Source organism: Paramisgurnus dabryanus, chromosome 5 (genome assembly GCF_030506205.2).
Source record: "Paramisgurnus dabryanus chromosome 5, PD_genome_1.1, whole genome shotgun sequence".
Lineage (NCBI taxonomy): Eukaryota > Metazoa > Chordata > Actinopteri > Cypriniformes > Cobitidae > Paramisgurnus > Paramisgurnus dabryanus.
Window position 1 is genome coordinate 14,757,571 of NC_133341.1, and position 16,172 is coordinate 14,773,742.

The window sequence follows — 16,172 nt, forward strand, 5'->3', positions numbered from 1 at the left end:
CTATTTTGTCACATGCTTGCAGAGAATGGTTTACCAAAACTAATTTACTGGGTTGATCTTTTTCACATGTTCTAGGTTGATGGAAGCACTAGGGACCCAATTGTAGCACTTAAACATGGAAAAAGTCAGATTTTCAAGATATGTCCCCTTAAGCTAATTCAACTTAATTTTTTCAATTTCTAGCAACTCCTCACTAGAATGTAAATTCAAGTTAATGCAAAAAATGTTTTTACAGTATATGGAAGTGCAGCTTTCAGAATGGTCACATCCATAATGCTGTTTTTCCTTATTAATGCAAACATGAAAATTAAAATAATATAATAGAAATATTATAAAATAGTTGTTCTTTGAAGAGCTCTCCCATCTCCATTTGTTGGGTATTATTGCTTTTGGTTTGTGCATTTAAATTCACATCCATAACACTTGTATCTCCAACAGAAAACACAAGTTTATAGACTGATATTCTTCTGATGTCTGGACTCTATCAAAATATAAACGGATGGTTCAAGATTTTTGTAATAAATTAATTCTCTAAGAAATTATATTTAAATTTTTGACTGAAAATGTCACATCCATAATGCTAATATTGCTCATGTTCAAATACTCTACAGCTATTTTACACGTATACATGTATAATTAATATAACATACTATATAAATGAACAAAGATGTTCATGTTTTTCTTTGTTTTCTCTTCAGGAGAAACCGGAGATGAACCCACTTGCCATTTATTCCACTGTATTCTAAGATTCTCAGATTATTTATTATTTACATGTAAATCTGACACTCAGTTTGTATCCAGGTTCTTATCAATAACATACAAAAGTGCAATAATTTGCAAAATGTAAGTCATGACTTTCAGTGTTTGTAAAAAGTAAACAATTAGTTGTAATCTCGCCCCATGTGTTTATCAAACAAGAAGCATCTACGGTAATATCATCCAGAATGAGCTGTGTTTAGACATTGGCAAGTTATGAATGTTTAGTTAAGTAAGGCATTTTATGATCTACATTAATAATCTTTAAAAATATTTGGGCAACTTGTATGAACAGTTCACAACATAAACTGAACATTGCCATATTCTGAATAACAAAACAACATTGTGTATATAAACGGTCACTGACACCACTACTTCCACTACGAAGCTTTCAAATATGATCTGATGAGAACCTTTTGCATAACATTTACACCAACACATTTGTCCTTCCACAGTGTTTTTATTGTAAAGGTGGTGGAGGATGGGCCCATCTTGCAGCAACACTGGATTTAAAACAAACCGAGAGAGGAAAACACAAATAAAACCGTTTACAAAACAAAAACGAGATCTGTACAAGTTCACACCTTATCTTAGAAAAATTCAGCCAAGCCCAGGGTCATGATTGCAGCAGCCACATAAAAGATCGTTCAGGAAGCGAATGGATCGCCCAGTTCTTCCTTAAAGCACTGTGGAACAGAAATGCGGTTGTGCAAGACGAGAGCTGCCCTAAGGCTCTGCCGGTCTGTGTTTGGAGATGACTGCAGAGTTCAAGGGGTTGGAGTTCAGTGTTTGCTCTTCTTGGACTTTTTGTGCGAGCGATGTGGTGATCGGGATGATGACCTCCAGGATTTGTGCTGCGGTGATGGTGATCGGGAGCGTTTGGACTTTCGTGGTGATCGGGATCTCGTTCTTCATGCAAGACAAAATCAAGAGGGTGGGAGATCAATTTTAGTTTGCAGTTTACAGAGCGATTTAGGTGATCTGTCAGAAAACAGATATTTCTATAAAAGAAAAATCACTTACAGCACCTTCAATTCAAGTTTAGACTCAAAGTGAGTGTTTGTGCGATATCTACATACCTCTCTCTCCTCTCATCTTTGTCTCGACTCCGTCCTCTACTCTTCTCTCTGTCTTCACTCTTTCTGCTCTTCTCTTTATCTCGTGTTTTACTTCTTTCCTCTCCTTTATCTCTACGCTCATCTTTTTTGGATCTCTCTTTAGATTTTTGTGACCGTTTGTCTCGTTTCTCTTGGTCGTCCTTGTCAAACTCCTAAATGAAGAGATGGACGGAAACAGAAGGAGATGGTAAATTGATGTATAAAGAGGCAGTAGTAGTTTACTCTGAATGATATGTGTGTGTGTGTGAATGCAAAAGTGATTTGCCTTGATGTATGAATATGAGAGTTTTTGCTTTGGTGGTTGAAGATCAGAAAATTATTCATCTGAATCAAAAAAATTAAGTTTACCTTCTGTAGCAGTCGATTTCTGTAGTGCTGAACTTGCTGTTGGAGACTCATGCTGGATTTTCTTTGTCTCTTACCTGACTCTAATTCATCTTGAAACTTCATTACCTTGACCTGAAATATGCACATATACTCTTTTATAAAGCCTGTTAACAAATATGGCTTAATTGAAATGAGTGTGTGGGAGAAAGTGCGACTGCCTGACCTCCAGTTCTCGGAGGTGTGTCCTTTTGCTTTCAGATAGCTCAAAGTTTTTCAGAGAACTCTTAAACTCCGCCCCCTCGAACCTGCTTGGGCTGTCAGCATCATCGCTGCTCGCGTCGGAGTCACCTTCGTTCTCCTTCAGGCCGCTGAATGAGCAAGAGAGGATATGAAAGGATAACTTCTGTTTTAAAACATTTCAGCTGCTGAAAAATCATTAACTTTACGATAACAAAAGTCTATTAGATTATGAAGAGTTCACTTCAATGTAAAAGGTGGTTAGGAAGATGCACTTGAAACTGAATTATCCTCCTATCATTTAATTTAAACATCTGACAATTTCTTACCTTGAATTTAGCTCAGTGTCCGAGTCATTCTTTGCTGAGAAAGATACAGACAGTTTATTAGGGTTTAATAGATTAAAGGTAGTTCTGGGTTCACTACATGATATCTATTGACTAACCTTATATGTGACCCTGGACCACAAAACTAGTCATAAGAGTCAATGAGTTGAATATTTAGGCTTACCATTAATGTATGGTTTGTTAGGATAGGACAATATTTGGCCGAGATACAACAACAAAATATTGAGAAAATGCTTTTAAAGTTGTCCAAATTAAGTACTTAGCAACACATCACTAATGATACATTAATTTCTGAGGTATTTATGGTAGGAAATTTACAAAATATCTTCATGGAACACGAGCTTTACGTCATATCTTAAATGATTTTTGGGGTAACACTTTACTTAAAGGGGCGTCCATAAGACTGACATGACACGTGTCCTGAACATGAAGGAGATTTTATGCACGTTTATGACAACTGTCATTAAGTGTCATTTGTTAAATTATGTCATTTTTAATGCAAAGATGACATTGTTTGAGATGTCTTTGTAATGACAACTTGACATTAACCAATACTTTATAACTTGTCATGACAACTTGACATTACTTGACATATTCATTACAAATTGAATATGTCATTTAAGTGTCATTAAGTGTTAATACTATGTCATATAGTTTTATAACAGTGTCATTAATATTTTTCTTGACCTCAACTACAGTGATACAAATATAATTTGTCATTAAAAGGAAATTAAGTGTTAATATTCTGTCAAATAATTTTATAACAACATCATTAATATTCTACAGTTCATAATGTTTTTTTAAGGTTCCCCTGGGTGTTTAAGAAAAAAACAATCATCCAATAATAAGAAGTTAAAATTGATAAAATTATATTTTTTTTACATTTGGAAACCGATTCACCTAAAATTAAATGAAAACAGTTCAATAATGTGTTAAGACATGCAGCTTTGGGTCCATGTCACTGGAAAACAGTTAATTACATTAAATTAATTAATTAAATTGTTTTAGTGTTTCTTCTATGTCAGAAAATTTCAGAACCCCCTGTGTGTATTGTGCACATACATAAAGTAAAGTATAATCTTTTGGCGTGTCTGTTGCATTTTGTTAAGGTATTTCATATTATTTGACACAGTATTGACACTTATTGACATTTTAATGACGTTCAATTTGTACCACTGTAATTAAAGTCAAGAATAATATTTATTATGCTATTATAAAACTATATGACATCATATAAATTACATTTTAATGTAATGTTAACCCATAAAGCTAGGTAGTTTCTAAGTTTGATAATTATTTTATGACAAGTTACAATGTATTGGTTAATGTCAAGTTGCCATAACAAAGACATTTCAAACAATGTATTAAAAATAAACAAATGACACTTAATGACAGTTGTCATAAATTTGCATAAAATCTCCTTCATGTTCATTACACATGTCATGTCATGATTATGAAGGTGTCATTTCAGTCTTATGTACACCCCTTCAAGGTAAAATGTTACAATTTTTGGCATAAAAAAATAAAATTTTGACCCATACAATGTATTGTTGGCTATTGCTTGAAATACACCCTTTTGTTTTATGGTTTTGTGGTCCGGGGACAAGTGTGTTAACGGCTATCATAAATTAGGTAGCAGCTCATCAGATCTCTTTTATTTGTTGTACCTGATGACTCCGAGTCATCCACCTTCTCCCATTTGGACAAAGCAACGCTGGGTAAAGTCTTATCTGAGCCATCATCCACTGGATCAAACACACAATACAAATGATGAAAACATTACAGTGTTCTGATAATAATTTAAATACAAAATTGCATGCGCAGTCAATGTTTTCAAGGCAAACACTTATATAGCAATAATACAAAAAAACTGACGATAACTAAGAGCATTGTAAAGACATGGTGAACCCTCTATTACGTACATGGCACGCCATCAATATCATCTATTGGGTTTCCCAAGGGAACTCCATCAATGTCGTCAACCGGTACACCATCTAAAGAGGCTGGGTCCCAGGTTAAGGGTGACCCATCAAGGTCATCGAGGGGTACCCCGTCAATTTCACTTCTTTCTAGAGGAACACCATCCAACGGTGCACCATCAAGATCTGGAGATGCAGGCTACAGAAAGAAAATAAACTAATAACAACCATAGCATGCTATACAGATCAAGTATACAGTCCAATACTAGACAGTAAACAATATTGTTTATATGTGACCCAGTCTGTAAAAAATCCAGCTAAGGTCATTTACTGTCTTTTTCGTTATTAAAATATGCCAGATATCAGCTGAATCATCTAAAAGCCAATGACTAGAGCTTTACTGTGATTTATTGATTAACTGTGCATTATAAATAGATTTTTGTAAATTTCTCATAGGTCACCTCTGGCCTTTCGATCACTTCCTCTCCAGGTTTGATGATCCCTAGGAATATATTCTGCAGTTGGATCAGAAAAGAATCTGGATAAATTGCCCAGTCCTCCCACGCACGGAAACACACCATGATCCTTTGCTGCAGAAAGCAAAAGAGAGTTAAAAGAGAGAAGTGTGGAGGCGGAGGGAGATCAGAAGTCTCGGCAGGGGAAGAGTACAGAGCGGATACAGAGCTGGAACAAGCTGTGCATACTTCTCACCTTAAACTGTTCTGCTTGGAGTCTGGCCTGGATGTTCCGATAAGTTTCACTGATGTCTCCAAATATCTCAGGCAGTTTTGTCTCAAAACTGTTACATAGAAGGAAAAAGCTTATTCCATTACAAAAGACATGATAGCTTAGGCCTATTATACATAAATGATGTACATTTGTAACCAACATTTTTAAACATACGCATGTTTGCAAGACTGAAAGTGTTTACTAAAAATGCGCAACAAACACCTAAAATGTGGTCTTTGAACAGTTCAAACTACTTACAATTTGCGGTAATATGACGCATTGGCAACCTTGGCGCAGGAATTGTAGAGGATGTCAGATATCAGGTATAGTCTGGCAATCTGTGAAATGAAAAGGAGTGAACATTCTGCATCCAAAGAGTCATGATGCACATGGATGGGACTTGGTCTTGTATGACTCAAATAACTGCCCAGGCACTGCCAATATGGCAGCTGAGTGAAGTGACTTATGAATTTGTTTCCCAAATTTGTATTTCCGATGTGTTGCAGCTACGTCTGTATTATTGTATTGTATGTTTGAGAATGTAATAATGTATACCTTCTTTTGTAGTGGTGTGTGTGGTATGGATAGAGACTCTGTGATGCAGGAGACGACCTCCTCGGCCGCCTCTGCTCTCTCCAGACAAAACAGCATGGCATCGCCGATCTCCTCTTTGCGAGGAGTCAACCCTCTCAGCAGGGCTTCTAACTTTTCTCTGTGTCTGATGCAAAACAAACATATGTTAAACATGTCTTTACATTATATCATCTATATATTTAAAGGGGACATTTCACAAGACTTTTTGAAGATGTCAAAAAAATCTTTGGTGTCTCCAGAGTATATATGTGAAGTTGTAACTCAAAATACCATACTTTGTAGGTGTGAGCAAAAATGTGCCGTTTTGGGTGTGACTTTTAAAATGCAAATGAGCTGATCTCCGATTTTCATGATATGTCCCCTTTAATAGACACTTTAATACAAACACAGCTGCTTACTCTGCCTTCAGCTGCCCTTTCTTTGGCTCTTCTTCTTGAATAGGGAAGGAGTTCTCTTCTGCTTCCTCATCGCCATGGAGATACGGGGTGAGGACGGGAGGCTTCCACAGGGAGCCGCCCCTAAACATTCTAAAAGATGAAGTTCTCCATTTATTTGGGCTCTCTCCCTGAAAAGACACAGAGAAATATTTAATATTTAATAGTACACGGGTATACAAACATGGAGTATATAATGTCTAAGAAAAGAGGGATCATTTACCTGTAAAATGGAGTATAGCTTCCATCGGTAGTACACGTGCTCCTGACTCTTGTTTTCAAACAAAAACCTGTAACATTAACCTAACATTCAATACACAAAGGGCTAAATATGGTATTCAGAAGCTTTGTAAAATAAACTGAATACAAAATACAAATTGGAAACTTTATGAAACTCGGTAGTTAACTATACAGATTTCGTCCCACACGACCCCTGCATGCCTGTTTTAAAAACTATTCGGCTAATGTTATTTTATTATCAGCTACTATAAGGTATGGACCAGTCATGATTGTCGATTAATTGTCCACAAGTCATTTCTTTTTCATTCTTAAAGAAAAACACCACTGTTTTTCAATATTTTACTATGTTCTTACCTCAACTTAGCCGAATTAATACATATCTATCTTTTTTCAATGTGTGCACTTAAATTTTGTACAGCGCGTTGAGAATGTGTTAGCATTTAGCCTAGCCCCATTCATTCCTTAGGATCCAAACAGGGATGAATTTGGAAGCCACCAAACACTTCCATGTTTCCCTATTTAAAAGCTGTTACATGAGTAGTTACACGAGTAATTATGGTGGCACAAAATAAAACATGTCAATTTTTTTGCGTATTAAAAATGAGAACTATATTATATAACGGAAGAGCACTTCGTTTGCAGCACTTCGCCCTTGGCGCACAGTAACATCATCACTTCTGTCTACTCCCCCTCTTGCACAAACCTCTGTTAATATTACTGCGCCTGAGGTCGGAGTGCTGCAAACTAAAGCCCGATTTATAGTCGTGTGTAAGGCTATCCGTAGCCTGTGCGTAGCTCTGCGTAGCCTGACATGCACCTCGCAAAATTTTTAACAGCGTGTCAGTTCTATGGGGACCGCAAGCGCTGTGATTGGTCCACCAGAACCCTTCCCGTCAGGTATGCGTCACAGGTATTTCCGTTTGCGGCGGTGAAATAAAGTTGAGAAATAATTTAACTCAAACTGCAACAAAAGTCGCTGTTTATTAACTTCCATCATTACTGGTCTTCTCAAATCATACACAACAAGTTGCTGTTTCTTCTTCGTTTGTGGGTTAACTTGCCAAGCTTCTTCTTCTTTGACGGTCGCACTGCTACAGTGGTTATAGCGTGGATACTGCCTACCAGCGGTCTGCGTGCATTTGCACGTCGACGAGGACCACGACGCAAAAATATAAATGAAAACCGATGCGGAACCTACGCCGTAGAACCTACGCACAACTATAACGAGGCACTTAAGTGCTCTTCCATTATATAATATAGTTCTCATGTTTTATCTACTTAAAAAATTGCCAAAAAATTTTTTTATTTTGTGCCACCATACTTACTCATGTAACAGTCTTTAAATAGGGAAAACATATAAGTGTTTGGTGGCTTTTAAATTCATCCCTGTTTGGATCCTATGGAATGAATGGGGCTATGCTAAATGCTAACACATTCACGACGCACTCTACAAAGATAAAGTGCATGTATTGAAAAAAGATAGGTATGTATTAATTCGTCTAAGTTAAGGTAGGAACATAGTAAAATATTAAAAAACGAGGGTGTTTTCCTTTAAGTTTACATATTTTAGCAAAAGTGCTTTAAATGGTGTACAGAGCCATTTGTGCACAGAAGGGAGATCTGGCAAAGTTGCAAATTCATTTCATCTCCTTTAAAGCACCAGCAATGGCTGGCATACATTCAGTTGGTTTTTGGCAAACAAATTTTTTTATCAATGCTGCATTTCTGCAGAAACTGCAAAACAGTAATTACATTTTCCTGAGCCAGATCTACTTTATACCAGTATAACAGAAGACAATATCACAAACTCCACACACATACCTAAAGTCAGCGTTGTTCTTCTCCTGGTTCATGATCATGGCCTCAAACATGGGTCCCTCTCTCACCACAAACTCAATCATTCTGTGTATCAGGGCCAGCAGGTTCCTATCAGCCACAAAAGAGGCGGATGAAAATCAATAAGGGCTTCTTGACTTCTTCCACTTGTCTCCATCACTCCATACATTCCCAATCTTACCATGTCAGTTCTATCTGTTTCCTCTTTTTCACTTTCACTGTCTGGCAGACTGAAACATTTGAATTTCTGTCCACTCGAATTAAGTTAGCTTTTTGATGTTATCACAGCCTTACGAGAGCGTTTAGGGAGTGTTTTAATAAAAATGCTAAAAAGGCCACTGTGTGATGATTTTGCAATTAGTAAACATGTATATTATACACTATATTTTCACAGCAGCAATGACTGGGTATGAATTGTGTATGGTTATGGTGTATAATTTAGGCCCCAAGCTTAGTAGTAAAACATTATCTACGAGAGCACGAGTTATTATTCTGGTTACAACCATGAAAATGAGTTGTATGAGAGTACTTTAGTTTTCCAATGATCCAACCATTGTGATTTAGGTGTCAAATTTGTATGTGTGTGCGTGTATGTGTGTGTTTCGGTAGCAATGGTGTTTTAATAAATGGACAGAGATTGTGTACCTTTCTGGGGGGATTACCACTGTCACTACGGCCTCGGACAGAGTCTGTTCATGACGCCAAACCAAATGATGAAGATACAAAAATACAGTGAGTTTATATTTAAACAGACTGCAGAATATATCATGATTAATATCATCAGCACCAGCTAAACCTCTGGAAACAAACTCCGCAAACAAAAGTGCACATCACCGCAAGTTCTGGCTCTGCATGAGGGGCATTCTGTGTACATTTAGACCAGTGTTTCTCAACCAGGGGACTGGGGCCTTTCAGGGGGCATAAACAGATTTCCAAGGGGGACATAAGATGACCATAAAAATTAGATAAAACCATCAAAAAGCTATATATTTCTGAATGTTTGGTTATTTTTGTAATTATTGTACATCTGTCAAGTCAGGCCAAGCTCTAGAATATTTTATTTGGTAGGAATAGAATGAGTGTGGGGGGGGGGCTTCAAATATAGTTTTGGGCAATAGGGGGCCTTGAAGTTAAAAAGGTTGAAAACCACTGATTAAAGCACACCGTTTCTTTCAAACTGTCTGGCTTCACTGTATGTTAGGTCATGCACTTTTTTACCCATTTAAATCTTTTACATTGGGGATGGGGCTGCCATTGCAGGAGTGTTAACGGACAGCTTTTAGTTGAAGCCAGACTGGTTTGTAGGAATAAGATGTATGTTGTTACCCAGAACACCCCTCAATTTACAATTGACTAAATTTACGGCACTGTTTCTGTACCATTTCCTGATATAATCGGCTTGTGATTTCTTGTCTGGTACAAGATACAGACATTATTTGAATTAGCCAAGTCTAAACTTTTTCCACAAGAAAATAAAACAGTTTTACAGTAATTTTCCAAACAATGAAACAATGTTGGTACTCTTACTGCTCAGCTTATGGTTCTCTCCATCACATTTCTATGTATGTATATCTATATAATAGGGATGCACCAAAATTCCAGCTGAAAGTAAAAAAACGCCAAAAATATAATCCGAAAACAAATGGCAAAAAAAGTTATTTGTGATGCGTCACTGCAGCCCATAAAAACAGAACAGAGGCTCACTGCCATGCTGTGTGTTTCCCATTGTTTGCATTAAAATTAAAATCATATCTAAACATAGTATACACAAGGCTGCTGATTTGCTGCATTATTTTACTACTGGTTTGCATTTAGAAAGTTAAATCATTTAGCAAAAAAGCTGTAAAAATTGATTATTGCATAGAACTGAATGAAAAATATTTAGTATTGTTTTCTTTGTGTGTTACTTTTTAAAAAAAAGTAAGATTATTTTATTGGTTTGAAGTTTTTCCAAAATTCCAGATTCCTAAATTTAATGAAATGAAAAGTCCACTGTTAATTATTAATTTTAGTAATGGCCCAGAATTTTGATTTCGGTGCATCACTACTATATAACTAGGGCTGCACAACAAATTGCATGTGAGCGTCATGTGCAACTCGTGAGTAAAGCCGGTTCCTTGATTAGTAGTAAATCGCTATCACCTGCTTTCAAATAAAGTGACATTTATGCTGCGTTCCAGGCAGGTTTTTAAACCGTGAATTACGACTTCAAAACCACGACTCACGACTCTATGCGTTCCAGGCAGCCTGTAACCCGTGTTTTTACAACCTTCTATCTGTGAAAGTGCAGTGGAACAGCAGTCAAACTCGTGACTTCCCACCCGTGAACTCGTACTAGATCGATGTACTCCCAGTTCAGAGTCGTGAGTCGTGGTTTTGAAGTCGTGATTCACGGGTTACCGGTTGCCTGGAATGCAGCATTACTACATCGGGTGCATCCCAATTCAAGGGCTGTGGGCTTCCAAGGTCGTATTTGAAGGCAAATGACATCACCGGGCCGCGACGAAGGCTGTCCCAATTCAATCCTTAACATACAAGCCTCCAAATGTGGCCTTTTTCCCTCTGAAACCAAGGACCCATAGATGTATCCTTCACAGCCTTGGCTATCCTAAGATTCAATGTGCGCCCCTGATGTCTGGGTATTTTGTAATAAATATTCAAAACTGTAGCTAAATAAAGTGTATATTTTGCAAATTAAAGGTCCTTGTGACTGTTTTACTATTATATGTTTTAGTGATGTGAATTAATATTATTGCTGCAATATTGTGTGTGTTGCGTTTTGCTTTTGTATATTTCTAAGGTTGGTGAAGGTTTAACATACCGTTGGATAGTTAAACTGCATCAATGTGTTTAATTTTCTAAAATAAAATAAATAAAAAATCTGCCTCCATATTTATTTTTAAAAGTCTGATAGGTCTCAGCTGGAACAGTGTGGGCGTGAACAGCAAGTGACGCAACTCCCCCAGTAGGCTAGACCGTCTTATTTCAGTTTGCTTCGTGTCCTTTAGAAGCTGCCGCCTTCAAATATCGAGCCTTGCCTTCAAATTCCGTGGCCTTACACGGATCCAGACCCTGAATTGGGATGAGAGCCCTAGTTCACTGAAAAACTAGGCAATATCCCATTCATTATAGCAGATGAATTACTACCAATAATGGAACCTGTTCTAATGACGAGATGGGCAGGACAATTGCATGCGATTTATCGTGCAGCCCTCTATATAGCTCTCTATTATGAAAGGAAAACTAGCAGCAGTCAAGTTTAACTTTATTAATTCATATCCGATTATAATATGTAGAGACTGTTAATTCTTTAATCTTAAATCAGAGCTTTGATACATCAAGCTAAAAACAAAGGTCAATATTGTGTTTCTCAGTATAAAATTGTTCCTCTTCATTTATGTACAAGTGTTGTGGTTTAATATTGTTTTATGCTTCCTTTAATTTCATAATGCACTTTACTCTACAACGTAAATTACATGTGCGTTTACCTTGTAAAAATCATCTTGCGAGCGGCTTCGTGGCTTGGTAAAGTCATTCCTGAAGCGGTCTCTGGGTTGGGCATTGAATGGCAGCCCAGATGGTGGAGGGGGGGCAGTGGTCTTCAGCACCCCGATGGGAGTGTAAAGAGGCTGCGGGGGAATGCGTACTGCCTTACCCCAACCCAGCTTCATTTCAAAACCCATTATGGTCTTACCTGAAAAACATAAAGACAAGAGCATATAAGGATCACAAGACCAAAACTGTCTAGCCAACGTGTGTGATGTTTGCTCATGACTGATGACTAATTGGGATATTTTACCGTCCAGGGCGGCCAAAGCTCGTTCCGCATCTCTTCGTGTCATGAAAGCAACAAAACCGCGGTTGGTGACCCTCGTTCTCTCTTCCTCCGTGCGAGGCCACATGATCTTAACGCTGGCGAGAGGGCCATATTTCCCAAACTCTTTACAGAGCATCTCTTCTGTCATCTAATGAGACACACACAGGCCTGTGGCATTACTTTGACCACTGAACACATAAACACAGTTCTTATGTTCATTTTAAACATTGCAACATTAAAATGAGTGGTTCCTCAGATAAACACCATTTTAAGCAATTTCATAATACATTAGTTTTTATTTTAATGAAATATTTTTAATTATATAGTTCAGATGCAAAACCCTGCATAAACAAGTGCATATGACATGTTTTCTTGTAAATGAGAATTTTTTTTATAAGGCTCTTATGTTTAGGTTCAATAATCACTTTATTGGAAAAGGTCAGTAATTGAACGATGCGTACCTTGAGCTACAGTATGATCCAATCACCAATCTCTTCTTACCTTGGGGTTGATGCAGCCAATATACAGGTTTGTTGTGTTTGGCACTGCAGGATCATCATCGAATACTACAAAAACAATATATGTTAAGCTTATTTATTTTTTCACTAAATCTTTAAAGTAATTTCTGCATTTCAGACATACTTGATCGTCGCGTCAGAGGCAAATCCACATCAGGAAACACTCCTCCAGAGTCTCCTTTCTTCCTTTTATGTCTCTCTTCTCTTTCCTCTTGTATTCTGAATGATACATTTAAAAAAAGTCAAAACTCTCTCTGGACCTGTTTGCACCTGGTACTAAGATGCGTTTTGGTTCAAAGTGGACAAAGAAGATGGATTAAAATATCAGGACCCATATGCATGAAATATCTTTTCATGGATTTGCTCCTAGTGACAAAATTCGGGTGTAATGCAGAGGTCATGTTTTGAGTATACGTTGCATACTTTCACTTTTGCACATGCAGCCGATGAAACCGTAAAGTACAAGTAAATTTAACTATAGTAACATATTCAGCAAAAATATGGGCCCAGGTGTCTTCCTCATCCACTTGTGATACAATCTACCAAAACACATCTTAATACCAAGTGTAAACAGTGTAAAAAAAAATGCTCTTTAGATATAAAAAGCAAACCGATGAAAGAAACACTGACTGTTTAAGCTCCTCTTTAAAAAGCTCCAGATTACTCTTCTTTTTCTCTTCCACTTTCTTTTTAGAGGCCTACGATCAAAGAAAATGTTTACGATTTACAGCATGTCATTTACACGTGTTTTAACTGTGTAACTAGGTATATCATTCAACACACTTTTATCTTGACGTTATATAAATAATACTCATAAGATTATGTTAAGTTACTTCCGACCCCCTCTTACCTTTCACTCCACTTAGGATATTAAGCTCACTTGATTACAGTAGACAGAAAATCACTTACAGATTTTTTACTGTCTGCAGACGGGACAGGTGAGGCATTGTGAGATGGAGAAGTGAATTTAGTGGCAGGTCTGTACAGTTTGTTTTTCTTCACCTCTGCAGCTTCTTCCTCTGAGAAAAAAGAAAGAGATGAAGAACAAACATGCTCCTGTAGCCCAAATGCAAGAACACTGCATTAGAACATCATGGGTTTGATTCCAGGGAAGACACATACTGATAAAAAGCAATTCAAAGAAAAAATACAAAATCATTTATTTGGGAATTAAATCAGAAAATTCAAAAACTTACCTTTAGTTGCATTTACAATGCCACCTCGTACAAAGGTCTTCACAGCACTTTTGTCATTAGTGTCAAATGAAGCTAAAAATTCCTCAAAGACTTCAGCAGCTTTCTCCTCCTCCTAAACAGTGAAAGGGACAGATGTTGTATTATTCAACCCAAAAACAGACACTAAAAACATTCATATTAATCAAAAAACCTGCTTAAAACTACCCTAGTATAAAAGTACCATCCCAAAATTTTGAGAAAAATATCTATCACAATATCAATCACATGTATAAAAGCACCTGTCTCATGTTTTTATATATAGTCACACATTTTTCTATCTTTTTTTTAACTAAGCACTATTACTTTTACTTAAACCACGAGGCTGTTGAATGCTTTATTCTGATTGGTTGAGAAATGTTCTTTAGGTATGCATTATTTTTCATATAGTGTTGAGTCGACATAAACCTTTTTCTTGATTTCCTCTTGCTCTCTTTTTGTTAGTGTCCTCTTCACTGCCACAGTTTTTCCTTTTTTGTCTGCCATGTCAACTCTGAAAAACAACAGAAGTGTATTGTTACTCAGACAACTGCAGAAGCATTGGTGCCTGAAAAGCATATATTCATGGTTGAAAATCCTTAACATCAAATGTAATAAGTTAAAAATTAACCAATAAAATACCATATTTCTCCAGCACTAATATTAATACTTGGGCGACGTTATAAGCTTTACAAGATGTTGGATTTCAAACACTATCTCTGTTGCGACAACGTTTCATTTAAGATAAAGTTCAAGTAAAAATAAAAATTCTGTCATCATTTACTCACCCTCAAGTTGATACGAGCCTTTATAAATTCCTATGTACTGCTGAATTCAAATAAAGATATTCTGAAGAATGTTTGTAATCAAGCTCATCTGGAACACCATTGACTTCCATAGTAGGAGAAAATAATCCTATGGAAGTGAATGGTGCCCCAGATCGGTTTAGTTATTATTAACATTTTTCAAAATATCTTCAAGTGTGTTAAACAGAACAAAGACATTTTAAAGGTTTATACCATTTTAGGGCGAGTAAATAATGACAGAACTTTAATTTTTTAGTGAACTACCCCTTTAATGCAAAGTATGGTTATATACTGTAAATACTGTAAACCTGTCTGATGGCAGTGATCATTTATCTCACAAGAGTAAGTACACAGAATACCTTCTATTTGGCATTTTATAAGCATTAAGATAATATTTTATGAATTGATGGTGGTAGACGGATCCCATGTCCTCCATACCATGTCGTCAAAACCTACTGAGCTACCTACCCAGTCAGAATTTCTGTCTTTATCAAAGGCTCCGATAATCCACTAAAAAGCTGTCTAGGTAGGCTGCTCCCCAGGTTTGGAGGCACAGCCTGTGAGTGTAAGTTAGCGTATAGAGCTAACACATCTAGACATCCTCCTGCAAACCCCAGTCACCCTTCTGCTGCCAATTGCATTAACGCTGCCGGAGGACGTATATAATGCAAAATGCGACCAATGCACAACTATAATAAATTAATACAGCGACTTACAAAGGTCTTGCGTTGAGAAATAAAACCGTTCGTTTGTTGTTAATCCGCCATTTTGAATTTACTAGAAATGGAAATAGCGGAAAAATTACGTCAGATGACAAACACCAATGAGAGCTCAAAACGTCACATTCTGCGACAGCAGCGGTTTTTTGAGGCTCCTTTCTTGCTGTCTTCCACCATCCAATCTTAAACATAAGTGTAAAATATTTTTGTAACGTTTGTGTTATAAAAATCATATTTAATATGAAATCTGATCGATTATATGAGCTCTGCTGAAAACAGTGCGATGATGGCGTCTGAGATCAACATTTACTTCAAGTCACTGTCGAACTGCAGTGGTGAAAGGTGTGTTAGGTTACACATGGGTAAATGTAAGCCTGACCTCTGAAGAAAACGTGTTTAAATGCCACAAAAGGCTTTAATTCTAACTTGAATACCAAATAATATGATTTAACAAAAGATGAAACATGTTCGTGGCATAATTTAAATGTGTATGATGTAGGACAATAACTGTTTTTCTTATGAACTATAGGCTAAGGCAGACAACAAGCACAAATGAAACAAACA

At 36.9% G+C, this 16,172-nt stretch overlaps 1 protein-coding gene across 2 annotated transcripts; it reads right to left on the reverse strand.

The window, feature by feature from the left end:
- Positions 1-740: 740 nt before the first annotated feature.
- On the reverse strand, positions 741-15,662 carry LOC135748610 (U2 snRNP-associated SURP motif-containing protein). Of its 2 annotated transcripts, none has more exons than XM_065266841.1 (24): positions 15,606-15,662; positions 14,513-14,597; positions 14,069-14,180; positions 13,782-13,891; positions 13,503-13,570; positions 12,997-13,091; positions 12,856-12,920; positions 12,337-12,502; positions 12,026-12,231; positions 9,183-9,226; positions 8,523-8,627; positions 6,685-6,751; positions 6,426-6,592; positions 5,989-6,151; positions 5,692-5,771; positions 5,416-5,503; positions 5,166-5,294; positions 4,708-4,903; positions 4,453-4,530; positions 2,768-2,801; positions 2,425-2,569; positions 2,223-2,333; positions 1,836-2,026; positions 741-1,665 (listed from the first exon to the last, which is right to left on the reverse strand). In XM_065266841.1, the coding sequence occupies exons 2-24, from the start codon at positions 14,588-14,590 to the stop codon at positions 1,539-1,541; spliced, it is 2,625 nt and encodes an 874-aa protein (XP_065122913.1). In that variant the 5' UTR covers positions 14,591-14,597; positions 15,606-15,662; the 3' UTR covers positions 741-1,538. The 2 variants fall into 2 exon arrangements, with proteins under 2 accessions (XP_065122913.1, XP_065122914.1); XM_065266842.2 differs by lacking the exon at positions 15,606-15,662 and adding an exon at positions 15,358-15,568.
- Between the last annotated feature and the right edge of the window lie 510 nt (positions 15,663-16,172).

Excerpts from the sequence above, each read along its gene's own strand:
- LOC135748610 (XM_065266841.1), bottom strand. The coding sequence starts at position 14,590 with ATGGCAGACAAAAAAGGAAAAACTGTGGCAGTGAAGAGGACACTAACA. Across the intron at positions 13,092-13,502 it reads TTTAAAGAGGAGCTTAAACA|AATACAAGAGGAAAGAGAAG; the intron begins GTCAGTGTTTCT and ends TGTATCATTCAG. Across the intron at positions 5,295-5,415 it reads TCCAAGCAGAACAGTTTAAG|CAAAGGATCATGGTGTGTTT; the intron begins GTGAGAAGTATG and ends TGCTTTCTGCAG.